This window comes from Aspergillus undulatus, assembly GCF_047715775.1.
Source record: "Aspergillus undulatus strain CBS 261.88 unplaced genomic scaffold BDV17scaffold_8, whole genome shotgun sequence".
In the NCBI taxonomy this organism is placed as follows: Eukaryota; Fungi; Ascomycota; class Eurotiomycetes; order Eurotiales; family Aspergillaceae; genus Aspergillus; species Aspergillus undulatus.
In genome coordinates, this window is record NW_027396612.1 from 316511 (window position 1) to 332041 (window position 15531).

Sequence of the window (15531 nt, forward strand, 5' to 3'; positions counted from 1 at the left end):
CATGCGTGGGCGCTTAATCGCCAGTGGGAAAGATGGCTTTGTACTCAAGCGGCCAATCACGAGTTGCGAGGAGTAATGATAGACCAATGCCTTCGGAAACCGGTACGGGCCAATTCCAGACGGTCTCGTCCATGTACTTGATCCACCACCGTCTCACCCCCTGAGAGAACGGTTATAAACGTGATAGAATGATATAGATGTTTGCAAATATGGCGCCCGGGTCTTATACTCTTTAATTGTTTCCGTACCCCAAAGCACATCGAACTAAGCATAATATGTAAGATACATATGGAACTTATGTATTACTCTAGTAGTCACCAGCTGAGACATCATAAAGTTGTTCCTTGGCGTGATGTTTCACCTTGCTGTCAAAAATGGACTGCTGTCAAATCAGGACACTGCCAGGGTTCAGGGCCCATAGGTACGCGTGATAGAGAAATCAGCCCTTAACTGCTTGGTATTGACTTGCCTTGAAAGATTTCCACGATTCCCCTTTCAGCGTCGTGTTAGCATTGTGTTGCCGTGGCATCATCTGCTTCGGCGGCGCTCACGTGACAATTTCCCACATGGTACATGGATGAAAATCACTGGTTAAAAAATATGGAGCGTCAGGCTAGACGTAATTACCAGCAACAGCCGTCAATAATATAAAAGAATGAAGGTCTGATTCTTCCAACCTAGCTCTATAGGGCGGCTTAAATACATGAGAAATAATAAGCAACCTAACCTAATACGGCAGTTGGAAGAGAAATAACTTTTGTACCGTGGAAATAGCAGAAGTCTCTGCATAAGTATCGGCGAGTCGGAACTTGCAGTTCCGATGTCCAAAATAGGAAGGTTCCATATATGACTAGCTGTCACATACGGTCGACAAACATGTACTCCCTGCTAAGCGCAAAATATCTAGACAAACTCTCAGAGGGGTGAAGTGCGTTCCCATTCCCTAGAGCTAGGAGGCTAACGGCTGCTATCTAGAGTGATCAGGTCACGTGCTCGCATACTGCCAGCTAGGACCCCCCCGACACAAACTCAGTACGCTTGCGGCCATCCATATGTTTAGACTTGATCCCCTCTTGCTCCTGTAATATTCCACGCCTGAACAAACCTCCTAATGATCCCCAACTGAATAAGATCTGGCACTGCGCCCAGCGTCGGGGCATATTTCTGCGCATTGGTAGTATCAAAAGTTGGAGGTATTATTATACCAGCACTCTCGTGTTGAACACCATAGCGATACTGGAAATACGAAAGCAGTTTCATCGCAGGGCACCGAGTGGGACCAGAGTCACTGCTGTGCTCCAATGCCACGACCCAATCGCCTGGCGGGAGAGCATCGAACACCAGCCCTGCATTCTTTAGGGCGGGGAGGAGGTCCCGCGTCCAGTGGAAGGCGCGTGGGTTGACGAGGTTATAGATCAAAGCTGGCTGGGGCTGGGGCTGGGGTCCAGGTTCTTCCTCCAGCTGCGTCTGGATTTCCTGTGTGAAGGATAACTCGAGGATGATTTCGGCGAGTATGTCGACTGGTATCCATGCGCATGTCTATAGCCTCGGTCATCTCGACTTAGCACTTAGAGAAATAACGTGAATATATGGAGGAAGAGGAGAAGAGAAAGAAGATGGTGAAGATGAGCAAATGAAACAAATTACGAACCTCATCAAGCGCCGGCAGAGCCTGAACCACAGGCGCAGACTGAATCATTAGAGGAATTGCCTCCAACCCCGTCCAAATCCCATGTACGCTATCGCCAACAATCTGGCCAATGCGCAAAATGTGGCAGTCCGCACCATATTCCGATACAGCGTTGCCAATAATATACTCACTGACGAGCTTCGAGCGCGCGTACCCGGTTCTGGAGGCATACCGGAAGTCGGGGATAAGTTCCTCGGGGACACCGGGATCAGAAGCAGGGGCGCGACTGGCAACGGAGATAGACGAACAGAAGAGGAATTTGGCAGGTTGCGACTGCCCTTGTTGCTGTACGTCAAGTGAGAATTGGATTAGGGTCGCTAAGCCGCGCATCTGGCTTTCGAAGCTGTCGAGGGGGAGATTGAAGTTTACGGGCCAGGCGGCGTGGATGATGAGGTTGATTTTACCTTTGAGGGTGGTGAAAAGGGCAGGATCGAGGCCGAACAACTCTTTGGAGGGGGAGCTGTGTAGTGCGGTGACCTTTTGCATGGCTGCTGCGTTTAATGAGATTTTGCGAGCCTGGAGAGACTGAATGACGCGGGACATTGCGTCCAGATCGTCTTCTTTCTGTCGGATGAGGCAGTATACTGACTCGGTTTGGGGTGATTGTGCGAATTTGGCTAGGACATGGGCCCCGAGGGAGCCTGTTACACCTGTCAGAAGCTAGGTTTATTGGACTTGAGTTAGTAGGAGCTTTGTAGATGCGCAGAACGTCTGACTTACAACATGATATCGCGAGGGCTGAGCACTATTCAAGCAATCTTGGTCAATTTGTCCGAAACCGGGCCTTTCGAACTGTGAATACTTGTCGATCAGTGCTTGGATTGCACTTGTATCATTGTCCTCTGCCTTGTCTGTCATTGAGACCAGATCATGATGGCCAGTTTGCAACTGGCACACCAGTCGTGCGAGGCGCCGAATCGATCCACACTCATAGATCGTATTCTGAGTAACCGAACGGCTGTTCCCCCCAAGGTCGAAATGCTTCCGGAGAAAGACCGACAACTGAATCGCCTTGAGACTGTCTAGGCCGGCCGTATAAAGATTCGCATCAAGATTCGCATGGAGGTCCGAAGAGAACAGGCCCAAGTGCAATGTCGTCTCACAAAAAGCCACAATGCGCTCTGCAGTTTCTGGCTCAGACACAGCCCATCCTCCCTCTTCTTGCATCTGCTCTCTCCGGAAATAACAATCCTCGATAACGCCCGCGAAAACCTCGTAAGCCTGTGCCCGGATAGCCGACCCCTTATCCGTAGCTGGGTAAGGAGTATCCGCCGACAAAACGACAATCATGTCCTTGTCAATCTGGGAGAATGCCTCGGCGGACCAGTTTGCCTCCTGCACGATCGGCCATACATATTCGATAAATTCGTCATCGGTCATCGTCGTTCCGCCAGCGTCAGGGCTACGAAAGATTAAAATTCCAGGAACCGCGCGCCCAACGCCAAACACGATCGCTTCGCGCACAAGACTGGCTTGTCTGACTCGCCCTTCTATAGGCAGCGGTAAGACCTTTTCGCCGTTTGTGAGAGTGACGCGATCGTCTAGACGCCCTTTATACTTCCACGCATTGGGGATAGTCGGATGGGGCTGGAAGAGGTCGCGGGAGTGGAAGGAGTCTGGTGGGTCGTTCGAGTTGGACAAGATCTTGGTTTTGAGGCCGGAAAGGAGAACTAGTTCATAGAGGGTGCCACTTCTATCGTTGTCTTCTGTGACGGGTTTCATCCAAATATGGGGAGTCACGTTGGGTAAGAAGCGTAGGTAGTTCCATGCCAAATCTCCGCAGGGTCGGTCTGATGTGGCAAGGGGCCCGGATTCAGTTCTAATTTGCTTTTTTGTCAATATCCTCAGGTAGATGGTTTATGGTAGAAATCAGGAAAACTTACGATCCCAAATGGCTGACAAGATACACACCCTGCCGTACAAGGCGATCACCCAGCTCGTCGGGGCACGCGCTCCCGTGAGAAGTCACCATCTTACAGTGGGCCATTGCGGCGATACCTTCCTCCGACTCAGCTAACAGACCCAGCGTATAGGGAACAGTCGATAGGAGCTCTGGTCTTGCGGCTTGGAGGGTCCGGATGACGTTCTTCGAGGTCATGGGCACGTTCCAATTGAACAGGTACATCAGTGTCCGTCCATGTATCGCTCGGAAGAAGGACGAGAAGCCGTAGGTATGGTACAGCGGCAAGGTAATCAGGGCAGAGTAGCCAGACCCGTTCTGGAAATTTTCCAGACATCGCTTGTGGGTATGGAAGATTGACTTTGGGACACCAGTTGAACCCGACGAGTGCATGATAAAGGCAGTTTGCGTGGAAACCTGCGCTGTAGCAGGTGAATTTCGCCTCACTCTTTCCTGGGGGAGATCTGGCCGGTCAAAGTCTGCGCGGCAAAGCATGAGTCTGGCGGCCAGGCATGTTGCTCGGGAATTCGTTAGCTTTTCGACAGTATCTGCGTATTCGGGCATGTAAAGTAGTGTTGAACAAGCAGTCTGGTCTAACAGACTGTTATAGGCGGTAACAGACAACCGCGGCGAGAGGATCAAGACGCTGTACCCGGTGCGACTGAGAGCACAGATATTGACCAGATATTCCAGGTTTGAGGTGCCGAGAATGGCAACTGGGTCTGGATCTGAACTGGCTTCCTGCTATGGTCAAATCTTTGCTTTGTTGTCTTGGGAGTGAACAACCTACTGGTTGGGAAAGGCCTTGTCCCATTAAGACATGCGCGGCATTGTTCGTCAAGCGATCTAGTTCCGCTGCTGTAAAGTATTCGTACTGGTCCACAGCCGCGCCAGAGGCACAGGCTAGAATGCTGGGTTGTGCAACTTCAGCGGCTCTTGAAGCGATTAAATCGTCAATGAAATGCATTGCGGGCGGAGAAGCGAGAAAGCCCGGCATATTGCAAGATTTGACTACCTCAGTATACTATCTTCCCTAGACAGTGTGCAACACAATGCCTTATATCGGGTTACTTTCCTCGTACTTTGGAATGGGTGAATCTATAGTGGTGGGTCTGGAATGGGCGAGATAGGTGAATGCATTGCTCCAATCCGATTGGTGATTCAGAAACAAGGATTCTATCAGATCAGATAAGAACAAAGGGACGGTCAGGCTAGTGGAATACAATACCCATACCCCCATTCTTGTAAGATTGATTGGAGTCTCCTTTATCCCCCGGTGCTTCTTTTTGTCTTTTTCTCCCTCGCTCACTTTCCACCTCAACTTCAACCACCGGCCAGCCATGGCTGCGACATTCGATCTAATAGACAGTCCGATGGACAGACCACAGCTAAGTCGCGCGCGAACATTTGTTATTATCAGTTGTCTATTCGTATGCATTGCCCCATCCTTCCCACTGCAGTTCCCGGCTAATTGACACTTCTATCCACAGCTATCACTGTTCACCGCGGCGCTCGATTTTGTATGTGCATTCGAACACACCAGACCATTCCAATCGAGGCTAATTTCCCCAAGACCATTACGGCCCCTGCCAGCCCTTCCATCGTCGCGGACTTCCATTCTGGATCGGCATACACATGGATCGGCTCCGCCTATCTGCTCGCAAATGCAACATGCAGCCCCGTCTGGGGCAAACTCAGCGATATTTGGGGACGCAAGCCTATCCTGCTCAGTGCGGTCGCCGTGTTTTTTGTCGGTTCCTTACTATGCGCTGCCGCTACAAACATGGCTATGTTCATCAGTGGTCGTGCCATACAGGGTGGCGGATCGGGCGGAGTCGTCATCGTTGTCAATATTTGTATCACCGATATGTTTGACATCAGGCGCAGAGGCATGTATCTCGGGCTTACCAGTGTCGTCTGGGCTTTGGCCAGTGGAATCGGCCCCGTCCTCGGAGGAATCTTCACGCAGTTGGCCTCGTGGCGCTGGAACTGGTGGATCAACCTGCCGTGCAGCACGGTGGCATTCGCCGTCTTATTCTGGGTCCTCAAGATTGACGCCCATAACCAGAATAACCGCGAACAGGTGACCTTCCGCCTGGGCCTGAAGAAGATTGACTGGCTGGGTATCACCCTCATCCTGGGCGTGACCTTAATGCTTCTGCTTGGCTTGAACTTTGGCGGGACAAGTGTTGCCTGGCACTCTCCGACCGTGGTCTGCCTGGTCATCTTTGGCGCGCTGATGGTACCGTTGTTCGTGGTCAGCGAGGCGAAGTATGCAAGACATCCTATTATGCCGCTGCGGCTGTTCAAGAGGAGTCAAAATGTAGCTGCGCTACTGGTTTGCTTTTGTCATGGCTTTGTGAGTGGGTCCGCAGGCCCATTTATTCAGCTTCAGTTGCTTTCTGACAATCTTTCCAGGTCTACATCTCTGCATTCTACTTCCTCCCCATATTCTTCCAAGCCGTCAAAGGAACATCCATAATGATGTCCGGTGTCCTAATTCTCCCAATCACAATCGTCCAATGCCTGACAGGTATTGCGACGGGGTTCATTATCCGACATACCGGTATATCACCCATAATAATAGAGAAATAGACCCTACCCCTATACTAACATTGACTTCCAGGTCACTACCGTGAATCTATTTGGGCCGGAATGGCAATCATGACATTAGGCTTTGGGCTCTTCATGTACTTTGACGCCTTGACGCCTCTGGTAACCATCTGCGTAATCGAAGCCCTTGCAGGCCTAGGCGTCGGTTTGAACTTCCAGTCCCCCCTAATCGCCCTACAAGCGTCGGTCGACGCATCCGACTTCGCGACCGCAACCGCAACCTTCGGCTTCACGCGAAATATCGCGACGTCCCTCTCCATCGTGATCGGGGGTGTCATATTCCAGAATGGCATGGCAATGGCAAATCTCGACACGGCGCAGTTTAACGGTGCGGATGCCGAAGCGAATGTAGATATCGTTGCTGGGTTACCGGTTGAGGAGCGTGATGCCGTAAGGGCGGCTTATGTGGCCAGTCTGCGCAAGATGTGGATATTGTATGTTTGTGTTGCGGCATTGGGGGTTGCTGCTAGTTTGTTGCTTCTCCGTAGGAGAAAAACGGGGATGTCAGGGAGCGATTCTTCTTTGCCGATTGATCGGGAACCTGGCGAGGGGACGAGTGAGAGCGTTGCGTTGCAGGAAGTTGAAGCCTCTCCCCAGCCTAAATGAAACTTGGACAGGTGGGTTCCGGGCTATGGTAAGTAGGCAGTGCTCTGTGCAGAGACTTCATCCTCGAGCTTGCGGTAATATAGGACAATACAGAAGAATCGGCGGACGTCATAGCATTCCTCGAAAATCTCTGCATTTCATTTTCTCCCGTATTTTGGCTGAACTAAATAAAACTTTCATGGTACTATAGTAGCGAGAGTTCCAGGAGTGGACATGATAGGATAGGTGATCAATAAAACTGCCACAGTCATATTTTTCTTCTGCTCTACAGGCTCACAGATGAATGGTTAATCCCGTTTGGTTTCTCTGAATGTATAGGAGCTGCGTCCATGATTGCACAAGAAAATCGCATGTTTAATTCAAACCAAAAGGAATAGATAAGAATTAAAGTCATTCAATAGCTTTGGTCATTCTGGCTGAAATCCATCAGGTACCGACAATACGAAGCACATCCTATTCAAGACTGATATATTCCCGTAGTTCTCTTAGTCGCTCACACGCAACGCCCAGAACATCATCTTCACGGCACACCGCAAACCGAAAGAGCATTGCGTCTCGCATGGCCTGAGAAACTGTCACGTAAAAACCTTGCCAGTGGACTGGTTAGCATTGCCTAGCTTCTTCAGGTGAGTAAAGGACGTTGAAAGACTTACCAGATGACGGCAGCCCCGCGACACCGACTGTAGAAGGAATACCTAGGTCAGCCATCCTCCTCAAACAAAGACCAGCAAAGGAACAGCAAAACAGGCAATCTCACTCTCATTAACAAGGAACCAGCACATCTGACTCTCCCTGTCCGCATCCGCAACTGTACCCGGAAAGACATAAGCCTCGGGAATGCAGACCTTTGCAAGGCTTGCGAGAACCATATACCCGCCGTCTGGCTTATAATACTACCGTACCACAGAAACTGTATGTCAGTTTATTTATCCCACATGCTCAGAAATATTGTTTGTTTTGTAGTTTCCGGTGCAGATGACGGGATGGTCATAACATACCGGAATCCCAAGCTCTTCAAAAACCGCACAGAGCCTCTCCATCTTTCTCGCAATATTGCTCCTCATCCAATCCCAGTACCCCTTCCGTTCCGCAATCTCGTACCCCAATGCAGCTGCCTCCTGGGGCGCACTCGGACTCGCGTAGCAGATATGTCGGTGGGCCGTTGCGACGGGGCCTAGGAGGGAGGGTCTGCCCGTGACGAAGCCAACGCGCCATCCTGTCGCCGCGAAGTCCTTGCCTACTGAGCCTACGGTCAACGTTATGTCTGAAAACATGGAAGCCGTGTGGGTCAGCGGATTGTCGGCGTTGGAGTCAGATAGAGCGAAGCGCGAGTAGACTTCGTCTGAGAGGATGAGGAGATTGTGAGATTGGCAGAAGCGGCCCAGAGTTTCCAGCTCGGTACGTGTGAAAACTTTGCCGGTCGGGTTGTGGCTGGTGATTTAGAACATTAGCATGGACCGTTTGCTGGAGATGGTCATTAAAAAGAAAGAATATATGGGGAGCAAGATAGGTAAGGTACGCACGGGTTGTTTATGATCTAGATTGAACTTTTCGTCAGCTGGATGGATTCTTACTCCTCACCCCGACTTAGCTTGATCGACGAAACTAAAGTGGACAAACCAGTAACTTTGTTCTTTCCGATACGACAGCCTCGAGCTCGTCAATATCGAATGTCCATTCTGCAGCGCTGCCGTTCAATTTCTTCTGTCTCGCCGACCCCGTCTTTGGTGGTGACAAGGAAACGAACTTTGGGATTCCACCGGCCAAATTGACGTTGCGTACGAACCTATCATCATGGCACCGTCCCAGTCAGTTAGTTCATCACACTACCAACATGTATATCTGCAGCTGATGCAGTGGTGCAGTATATCATACTGATCAAATAAAGGCTCCATGATTATGACCTCGTCGCCGGGGTTGACGTATGCTATAATAATACTCAGTATGCCCTCGTTTGCGCCCGTAGTGATGAGGAACTCATTAGCGTTGATTTCACGCCCTGTGTGCGTGCTGTAGGAGGTGGCAAGAGCCTTGCGGAGGCTTAGGCGGCCCTAAGTGAAGTAAGAGCAACAGGTCAGTCGGGCGTTGGCTTTAACTTGGAGAAAGGTATGTTTACCAATGGTGGAGAGTACTGATTGCATTCAACGCGCTCGACAGCCTCCTGCAGAGCCTTGATTAGGAATTCTGGAGGATTATATCCACTGTAAAAGTAAAAGGTCAATAAAGGTAAGTGGTGCAGATAGCTCCGATCTATCTCCTCTGATACTTATCATGCTCCAATCTTACCCAGTCCAGCAGCTTGTACAGGGCGATATGGTGATGCACTCACAAAAATCCTTGGCCGAGGTTTATCACTGGCTGGAACAAAGATGCCTTGACGGCTTCGTTGACGGTGGTCCTGTGTTTATGGAAATACAGGTTAGAAGGCTCTGGTCTCTGCTGCAAACACCATTACAAGGACATCTTGGGTGTGGCTTACCAGATGTCAGCCTGGGGACCACCCATCCTCTCGGCGGGTGCCCACCTGGGGACTCCGACGGCCATTTTGCTGGTAATGATGCTGGTTTGGTAGGTGAGACAATCTGCAACGAGCGCGATGTCTAGAGGAGAGTCTTTTCTGTTCCTCGTCCGCTGTCGAGCAAAGTGACAAGTAGAAAACGAGTAGATTAAACGGCGCCGATATCGCCGCTCAGCCATTCTGGTTCAAGAGTCCTTGCCCCCCTGAACGGGCAGAGACTCTTTGGACTTCCGCTAAGCGTCAGGCTGAGTACAGGTACTGGATCCAAAAGGTTTCTTACAATACAAGACGCAGAACCGTAAGATAGGCAAGAAGGGTGGGATATCAGGGGTTGATTTTCATTATGTAAAAAGGCGTATCTTTCCTAGAAACAAGCGGGGCAGGTACAGGGGTGCAGGGACTCAGATAATGAGATGTAGTAGGGTAATATGGATTGTGAGGTCGCAAGGTTGGCGAATAGCAGTCGGGGGACGCGCGGTTTCGCTCAACCGGGCGGTTCGGCACGCATACGAAGAAGTTTGTTGTAGCCGCTAGGTCGCCAGGCCCGCCGCCGAGAATATCTTAAATCTTGCACCATACTTCCGTTACTCGCCATTCGTATGGCACGCCTAAAGGCCCGGGAATGAATGCTTAGCAGTGGACTAAGGTCCCACAACCATTGGTGCAAGAAATCGCCCAATCTATGTATATTGCTTTTTGTTGCGGGATATGCATGTAGGCTCAGGGGGAAGGGCAGAATGTAGCTGTATCGACTACACGTACGTAGCCTACTAAGGATCGGATGCCGCTATGACGATTCTCTCTCTCCGATAGATGCTCTCTCTCTCTTGGATAGATACAACGAGGGGTCAGATCCTCGGGGGTTGGAGATCGCGGCCAGGCCGCCATGTCAGCCGGCGCGTATATCACATATATGGCATTTCCATATCACTTTTCATTTCCTCCGAGCACGTGTCGGACCTGATTTCTTCGGGCGCCTTAACTGACAGCTTGACACTTCGCTCTTATCGCAGCAGGAGGATAGAACATCGCAAGTACCATGGCTAGCTTACTTGCATTCTCGCCGATACCGGACTGGGAGAACAGGCCGGTTACGACGGTGGGCACTAACTATGATTCAGTAGAACACTTGTTACTAGGGGCTCCTGCATCTAGGCGATTCTCATCGAATATATGGCCTTATCTCTGAATCCCAGAACTTAGGACGACCGTACTTTTCACGATTACACAGCAGCCAAAAGTACCAAATAGTAACCCCATCTTTGAGGGAGGGAAAGAAAAGGGCAAACAGGGGCACGTAAGGGGAGCAAAAGACCACGAGATGCATTCGGTACATCAATTTGTCACATCTGCAACAGTCAGATAGGACTCTATACGTAAATGAGGATCAAGGCCATCCATTTTCTTATCTTCGACACGTAGGGGGTTGCCTTGTTGACCCTAATTTAGACTTCAAGACTGCAGAATAGGGTAGATGATAGCGTAAGCCCGCTTGCCTGCAGACAGTAAGCCTATGATTTGAGCCCATTGGAATTGCAGGGCACCTATCTAATCTCAGCATTGAATCGCACGCTCGGCAGGCAGTGATAGGAAGATGTCGCAATAATAATGCCTCCGCTGTCTCGTAGAAACAAAGGACTCTCCGAATACCCTCAATTGCGCGATTGAGGAACGATAACGTTGCGAGACTTGACAGGCCAGACACCCTTGCTCTGGTAGTTCTAGGCCTTTCCACCGCAATGTGCAATATAGCAATCACAAGGGTGTTGTGAAAATTGCATACGGATTCACAAGAAACTGAAAGGCTAGAGGAAGACCAGGGCTTACAACTAGTCGCTGGTCTTTCGAGTCAGCTCTAGATCTTCTTCCTTCGCGACGATACCTTACGGGTAGTGCGGAGACTTTCTGGTTCCGACGTTACATTGTATCTCTAGAGGAAAGTACTGAACGTCTACGGCAGGATTAAAAAGAACAAGATAGAGACACAGGGTCCCGGAATGAGCATAAATAGCTGATGGAACTCACTGAACGGTTGCTGGAAAAGCACACATCCAGCTCAATTCCTTAAGGACTAAAGAGCCAGACAAACTTCGTTTCTCTTCATATATCGTTACTGCAGAACTTTTAATCTTCTTTGCATCATGTCTATCCTTCCGCAAAATCTCCCTGTTGCTCAGCTCAGGACAGTGCAGCTGAGTGACTTACTCCAAGGTGATGATGCAGAGGCCCAGAAGCTGTTCGAGGCATGCAAGATGGATGGCTTCTTCTATTTGAACATCAAAAATATCGATGAGCATGTTCTCGAAGTTATAGACGGCATGTTCGAGCTTGACAAGGAACTATATGACCTTCCTGATGAGGAGAAAATGCTGTATGATGTGGACAAGATCTCAGACTTCAAGCTGAACGGGTATGATCCCAGGCACCATCCGCCTTTCCAACCCAGGAAATGACCTTTCATACGTATGTCCAGCTACAAGCCCGTTGGCCGAAACTTTGGAGGTCTTGCAGGCAAGAAGGACGGGTTCGAGACCTATGTGGTAAGTCCGTCTATCCCTAATTTCGCCGAACACTTATAGATCGGGCAACAGAGGCCTGACCGTAGCAATTTCCTATCTTAGGTCCCAGCCGATGGTGTAAAAGGCCTGCACGGAAAAGCCAACTTCCTTCGCCCCACTGTGATTGACCAACACATGCCCACGCTCCGAGAATTCACCCGTCTCGTCAACACCGCCGCAACCACGATCCTGTCGAGTCTCTCCACCTCGCTCTGCCTACCGGAGACCAACAACCTTGTAGCCTGTCACCGCCCAGGTGAACCTTCCCCAGATATCATCCGTCTCCTCAAGTACCATGCCCAGGACATTTATGAGCGAGGCGCCTTGCACACCCCACACACAGACCTCGGGTCGCTCACTTTCCTCTTCACCCGGCAACCAGGCCTGCAAATCCTAGCTTCCAACTCAGAGCAATGGACATGGGTCGAGCCACGTGAAGACTGCGCCATTGTCAACTTAGGCGATATGATGTCCCTTCTGACGAACGGGTACTTAAAGTCCTGCCTGCACAGAGTCGGGCCTCTTCCAGGGCAGGCGATGCCCACGCGCTACTCTTTTGCATACTTGGCCAGGGCGGAGAATTGGACGCCTATGACGGGGCTTAACAGCCCGCTCATTCCGGCTGCGGATGAGAATAAAGAAGTCTTGACCAGTGGTGACTGGATTAAGAAGAAGTTTGGGAGTTTGAGGTTGGAGAGTCGGAAGGAGGAGCAGGATTGGGTTCTTACGGGACAGCGGAAGGCTTTGCCTGTGTGAGTAGAGTGGCAGCAAGTTATAGGGTCTCTCTACTTCAATGACTGGTCTGTACCGCCCAGGATTCGGGTCAGTTCAACTTGGTTTGATTCAATTCCAGTTTACGTCCGATCTAGCTCGACTTCTGCTTCAGGTATGCAAGGCTTCGTCATAAAGTAAAAATTAAACCCACTGACACTATAAAAAATAGCCTATGTGCGAAGTAGATATTGATCAGTATATAAGGAAAGTAATTATGATTCTCTTCTTCACAATTACCCTGCTTTCGGCGTCCTTATTTCTCTGATCATATCGATTCATTCGTCTGCAACCAGCCTGGTGGTCCCGTGTATGAGTCTGAAAGCCTCTATTTGGCTCTCCGAGAGACTTATTTATTTCCTGATGGCCAACATTCTCAGAAGATAACGCGGTTTGGTAATGATAGGTATTAGTGTTCGATACCCTGCCGGTTCATTGTAGTTGGTTAGCCATTGGCTAATGCGTAACTGCTCCCGGTTCCCAAACAGCGTACTTGATACAATTCTATCCGAAGTTACCAAGTTGTTCAGCCATGATAAGTTATTCTTGCTAGCTATCCTTCAATCACTAGAGGGGCGTCCATTCCTAGATCCTCTGCGGAATCCTCTATTAAATATGCGACAGGTGATCTGGTAGATCCTTTGGGGACTTTGGATATAGTGATACCTCCAGAATAAGCTCCGCTGCGCAGGATCGATATTGCTCAGGGCTTGTTGTAACCATTGCAGGTGTCCGCTACATGGCTCCAGTATGGCCAGGCAGACCCGGATTCCTGCTGCCTATACCCGGTGGTATAACTTACAAGAGGCCTTCTCAAGGAGGCGCTGAAAGACAAATTCAGCTCTGAGAAAGTAGAAGTTACTCGTGTCCTTGGGCGATCCATCGAGGTCGTAGTTCGCATCGAAAGCCAGAGGCAGACTGTTAGCGTACTCTAAGCTTCACGGTCCCAGCACATCTAGATGATCGGCGAGAGGATTAATGATGCCTATTGTTCTTTGACTCTTTTGAAACTTCAATCGAACTCTAATTTGATCCCCAAACAACAGCCGGGAGCCTTTATGCCCCACAAACTAGACTCTCGGGTTCGGTCCGCTTCCCGCAAGGTTTCATAGGCCAGTGATCGGCAATCTACATTGCCAATTCGGTACCTGATACTGTATACTCGGAGGGCCGGCGGGCGGTGATGACGGTACGGCGTACCGGGCGGCTAACCCAAAAACGGAAAAGCTAACCACAACAGGGAATTCACCGGACCTCGCTTTACCACCAAAAAATGTGGGCGACCCTTTTTGACCGCGTGGTATGGATCCCTTTGCGAAAGCTCAAGGGGAAGTCAACTCTGGATGAATTTTTCCGCCAGGAGTACTTTTCTTTTCAAGCTGAACGTGATGGTCTAGTTTCCAAGCTCTTGAAGATGGTTTTGGATCAAACCCATAAAAGAACCCTCTGGTTATTGGACGGTCTTGATGAGATATCAGTAGATCGCAGTTCCGGAACTGACTTGACTGAAATATTCGGCCGTCTATTAAACCGAGAAGATGTCATTATTACATCCCGTCCATACGCCGTGAATCATTCCCGTCTTGCTCCATTCGACCTACACCTAGAAACTGTCGGCTTTCACGCAAGTCAGGTGCAGACATATCTGGCCAGAACTTTAAGGGATCCAGATATCGCCAATCAAATCCATTCTTTTATTCGGAGCCATTGGCTAATTGAGGGGCTCGTTCGGATTCCAGTCCAGCTTGATGCATTGTGCTATAGTTGGAATAAGAACACCTCTCATTCTGACGCTCTGCCACAAACCATGACAGAAATATACCAGGCCATTGAGTTAAGATTATGGAAAAAGGACATGTTGAACTTGGAGAACACGGGGCAGTTTAGTGAATCCATGGTTCAGAATCTACTGACACGAGCGCAAATCCAGTCCCGGATTGGGCCTCAGATGAAGTTATTGGAATGTCTTGCCTTTACAGGGTTATACAGTGACATTATCGAATTCCATCAAGGCCATCGTTATTGCTTATTTGATCAACCACAATTTTGCAATATGTCAGATAATGAACTTGACCGACTCTCCTTTCTGCGGACATCAGATGCCTCAAGCGAGAACAAGAGTTATCATTTCCTACATCTTACTTTTCAGGAATTTTTCGCTGCTCAATATTTTGTCCGGTGTTTGATATTCGATGAACCACTTCTCTATCTCAACCTGGACCGTTCGGGACGAAGACATACAATGGAAATATCACCGGAGAAGTTTCTTCAAAGTGAAAAGTACAGTGGACGCTATGATGTGTTTTGGAGGTTTGTCACAGGGCTGCTATACAGTATCAGCGAAGAGCAAGTATGCTCATTCCTTGACAAGATCGAGCGGGAACCACGAGACTTACTTGGCCCAGCACATCAGCGACTACTTATGCACTGCTTCAGCGAGATACCCCAACCAGAGTATTCAGAGCTGGCAGAGAATAGCAATGGTTACTTACGACATCTTCGAGAAAGAATGGAACATGGATGCATACAATGGTCTGAGTATGAGGACAAATGGCTTCCAAAAATGCGCCTCTGTAGTGAGAGTGAATTTCCGGATCATGTTCTGTGCGAATTACTTGAGAAGAAATTCTTGCAAAGGAGGAGCTCTCACAGAAAAAAAATTCTAGAAGCCTTAGCCTATCGATGGCATATGTCGCCCAAGCTCATGGCTATAACTGCAGATTTTATGGACGACAGCGACGGGAACGTGAGGCGGGCGACTGTTGAAGCCTTAGGCAGGAAATCTCCCTGGCCGCCCGAGATCTTCTCGGCGGTCATAGGCCGGTTAGACGACAGTGACGAGTACGTGAGGCGGGCGGCTGCTGAAGCCTTAGGC

General features: G+C 49.7%; 5 protein-coding genes across 5 annotated transcripts; 3 read left to right on the forward strand and 2 right to left on the reverse strand.

Annotated features, from left to right (window-relative positions):
• Positions 1 to 1056: 1056 nt before the first annotated feature.
• Positions 1057 to 4587, reverse strand: BDV17DRAFT_288443 (uncharacterized protein; the record flags this gene model as incomplete). The annotated part of the gene is made up of 5 exons (XM_073761415.1): positions 1057 to 1539; positions 1652 to 2350; positions 2411 to 3509; positions 3574 to 4331; positions 4381 to 4587. 5 exons carry the CDS (start codon positions 4585 to 4587, stop codon positions 1057 to 1059), a joined length of 3246 nt encoding a protein of 1081 aa, XP_073618695.1.
• Positions 4588 to 4906: 319 nt separating this feature from the next.
• On the forward strand, positions 4907 to 6868 carry BDV17DRAFT_255477 (MDR family MFS transporter). The gene is made up of 5 exons (XM_073756936.1): positions 4907 to 5020; positions 5081 to 5110; positions 5164 to 5949; positions 6009 to 6156; positions 6217 to 6868. Exons 1-5 carry the CDS (start codon positions 4931 to 4933, stop codon positions 6807 to 6809), a joined length of 1647 nt encoding a protein of 548 aa, XP_073618696.1. The 5' UTR covers positions 4907 to 4930; the 3' UTR covers positions 6810 to 6868.
• Positions 6869 to 7262: 394 nt separating this feature from the next.
• Positions 7263 to 9353, reverse strand: BDV17DRAFT_288445 (pyridoxal phosphate-dependent aminotransferase; the record flags this gene model as incomplete). Its single annotated transcript, XM_073761416.1, has 10 exons — positions 7263 to 7396; positions 7463 to 7489; positions 7567 to 7702; positions 7808 to 8240; positions 8333 to 8346; positions 8430 to 8595; positions 8685 to 8860; positions 8926 to 9010; positions 9139 to 9207; positions 9289 to 9353. The coding sequence occupies 10 exons, from the start codon at positions 9351 to 9353 to the stop codon at positions 7263 to 7265; spliced, it is 1305 nt and encodes a 434-aa protein (XP_073618697.1).
• A 2115-nt stretch (positions 9354 to 11468) lies between these two features.
• BDV17DRAFT_288446 (uncharacterized protein) lies at positions 11469 to 12641 on the forward strand (the record flags this gene model as incomplete). The annotated part of the gene is made up of 3 exons (XM_073761417.1): positions 11469 to 11737; positions 11801 to 11867; positions 11949 to 12641. The coding sequence occupies 3 exons, from the start codon at positions 11469 to 11471 to the stop codon at positions 12639 to 12641; spliced, it is 1029 nt and encodes a 342-aa protein (XP_073618698.1).
• A 2158-nt stretch (positions 12642 to 14799) lies between these two features.
• On the forward strand, positions 14800 to 15524 carry BDV17DRAFT_255478 (uncharacterized protein). Its single transcript, XM_073756937.1, has one exon. The coding sequence runs from the start codon at positions 14849 to 14851 to the stop codon at positions 15320 to 15322; it is 474 nt and encodes a 157-aa protein (XP_073618699.1). The 5' UTR covers positions 14800 to 14848; the 3' UTR covers positions 15323 to 15524.
• The last annotated feature ends 7 nt before the right edge of the window (positions 15525 to 15531 follow it).

Bases quoted from the DNA above. Each gene is read 5' to 3' on its own strand.
- BDV17DRAFT_255477 (XM_073756936.1), top strand. From the start codon at position 4,931: ATGGCTGCGACATTCGATCTAATAGACAGTCCGATGGACAGACCACAG. The intron at 5,021-5,080 runs GTATGCATTGCC...TTCTATCCACAG, and splicing joins TTATTATCAGTTGTCTATTC to CTATCACTGTTCACCGCGGC. The intron at 5,950-6,008 runs GTGAGTGGGTCC...CAATCTTTCCAG, and splicing joins TTTGCTTTTGTCATGGCTTT to GTCTACATCTCTGCATTCTA.
- BDV17DRAFT_255478 (XM_073756937.1), top strand. From the start codon at position 14,849: ATGAACCACTTCTCTATCTCAACCTGGACCGTTCGGGACGAAGACATA.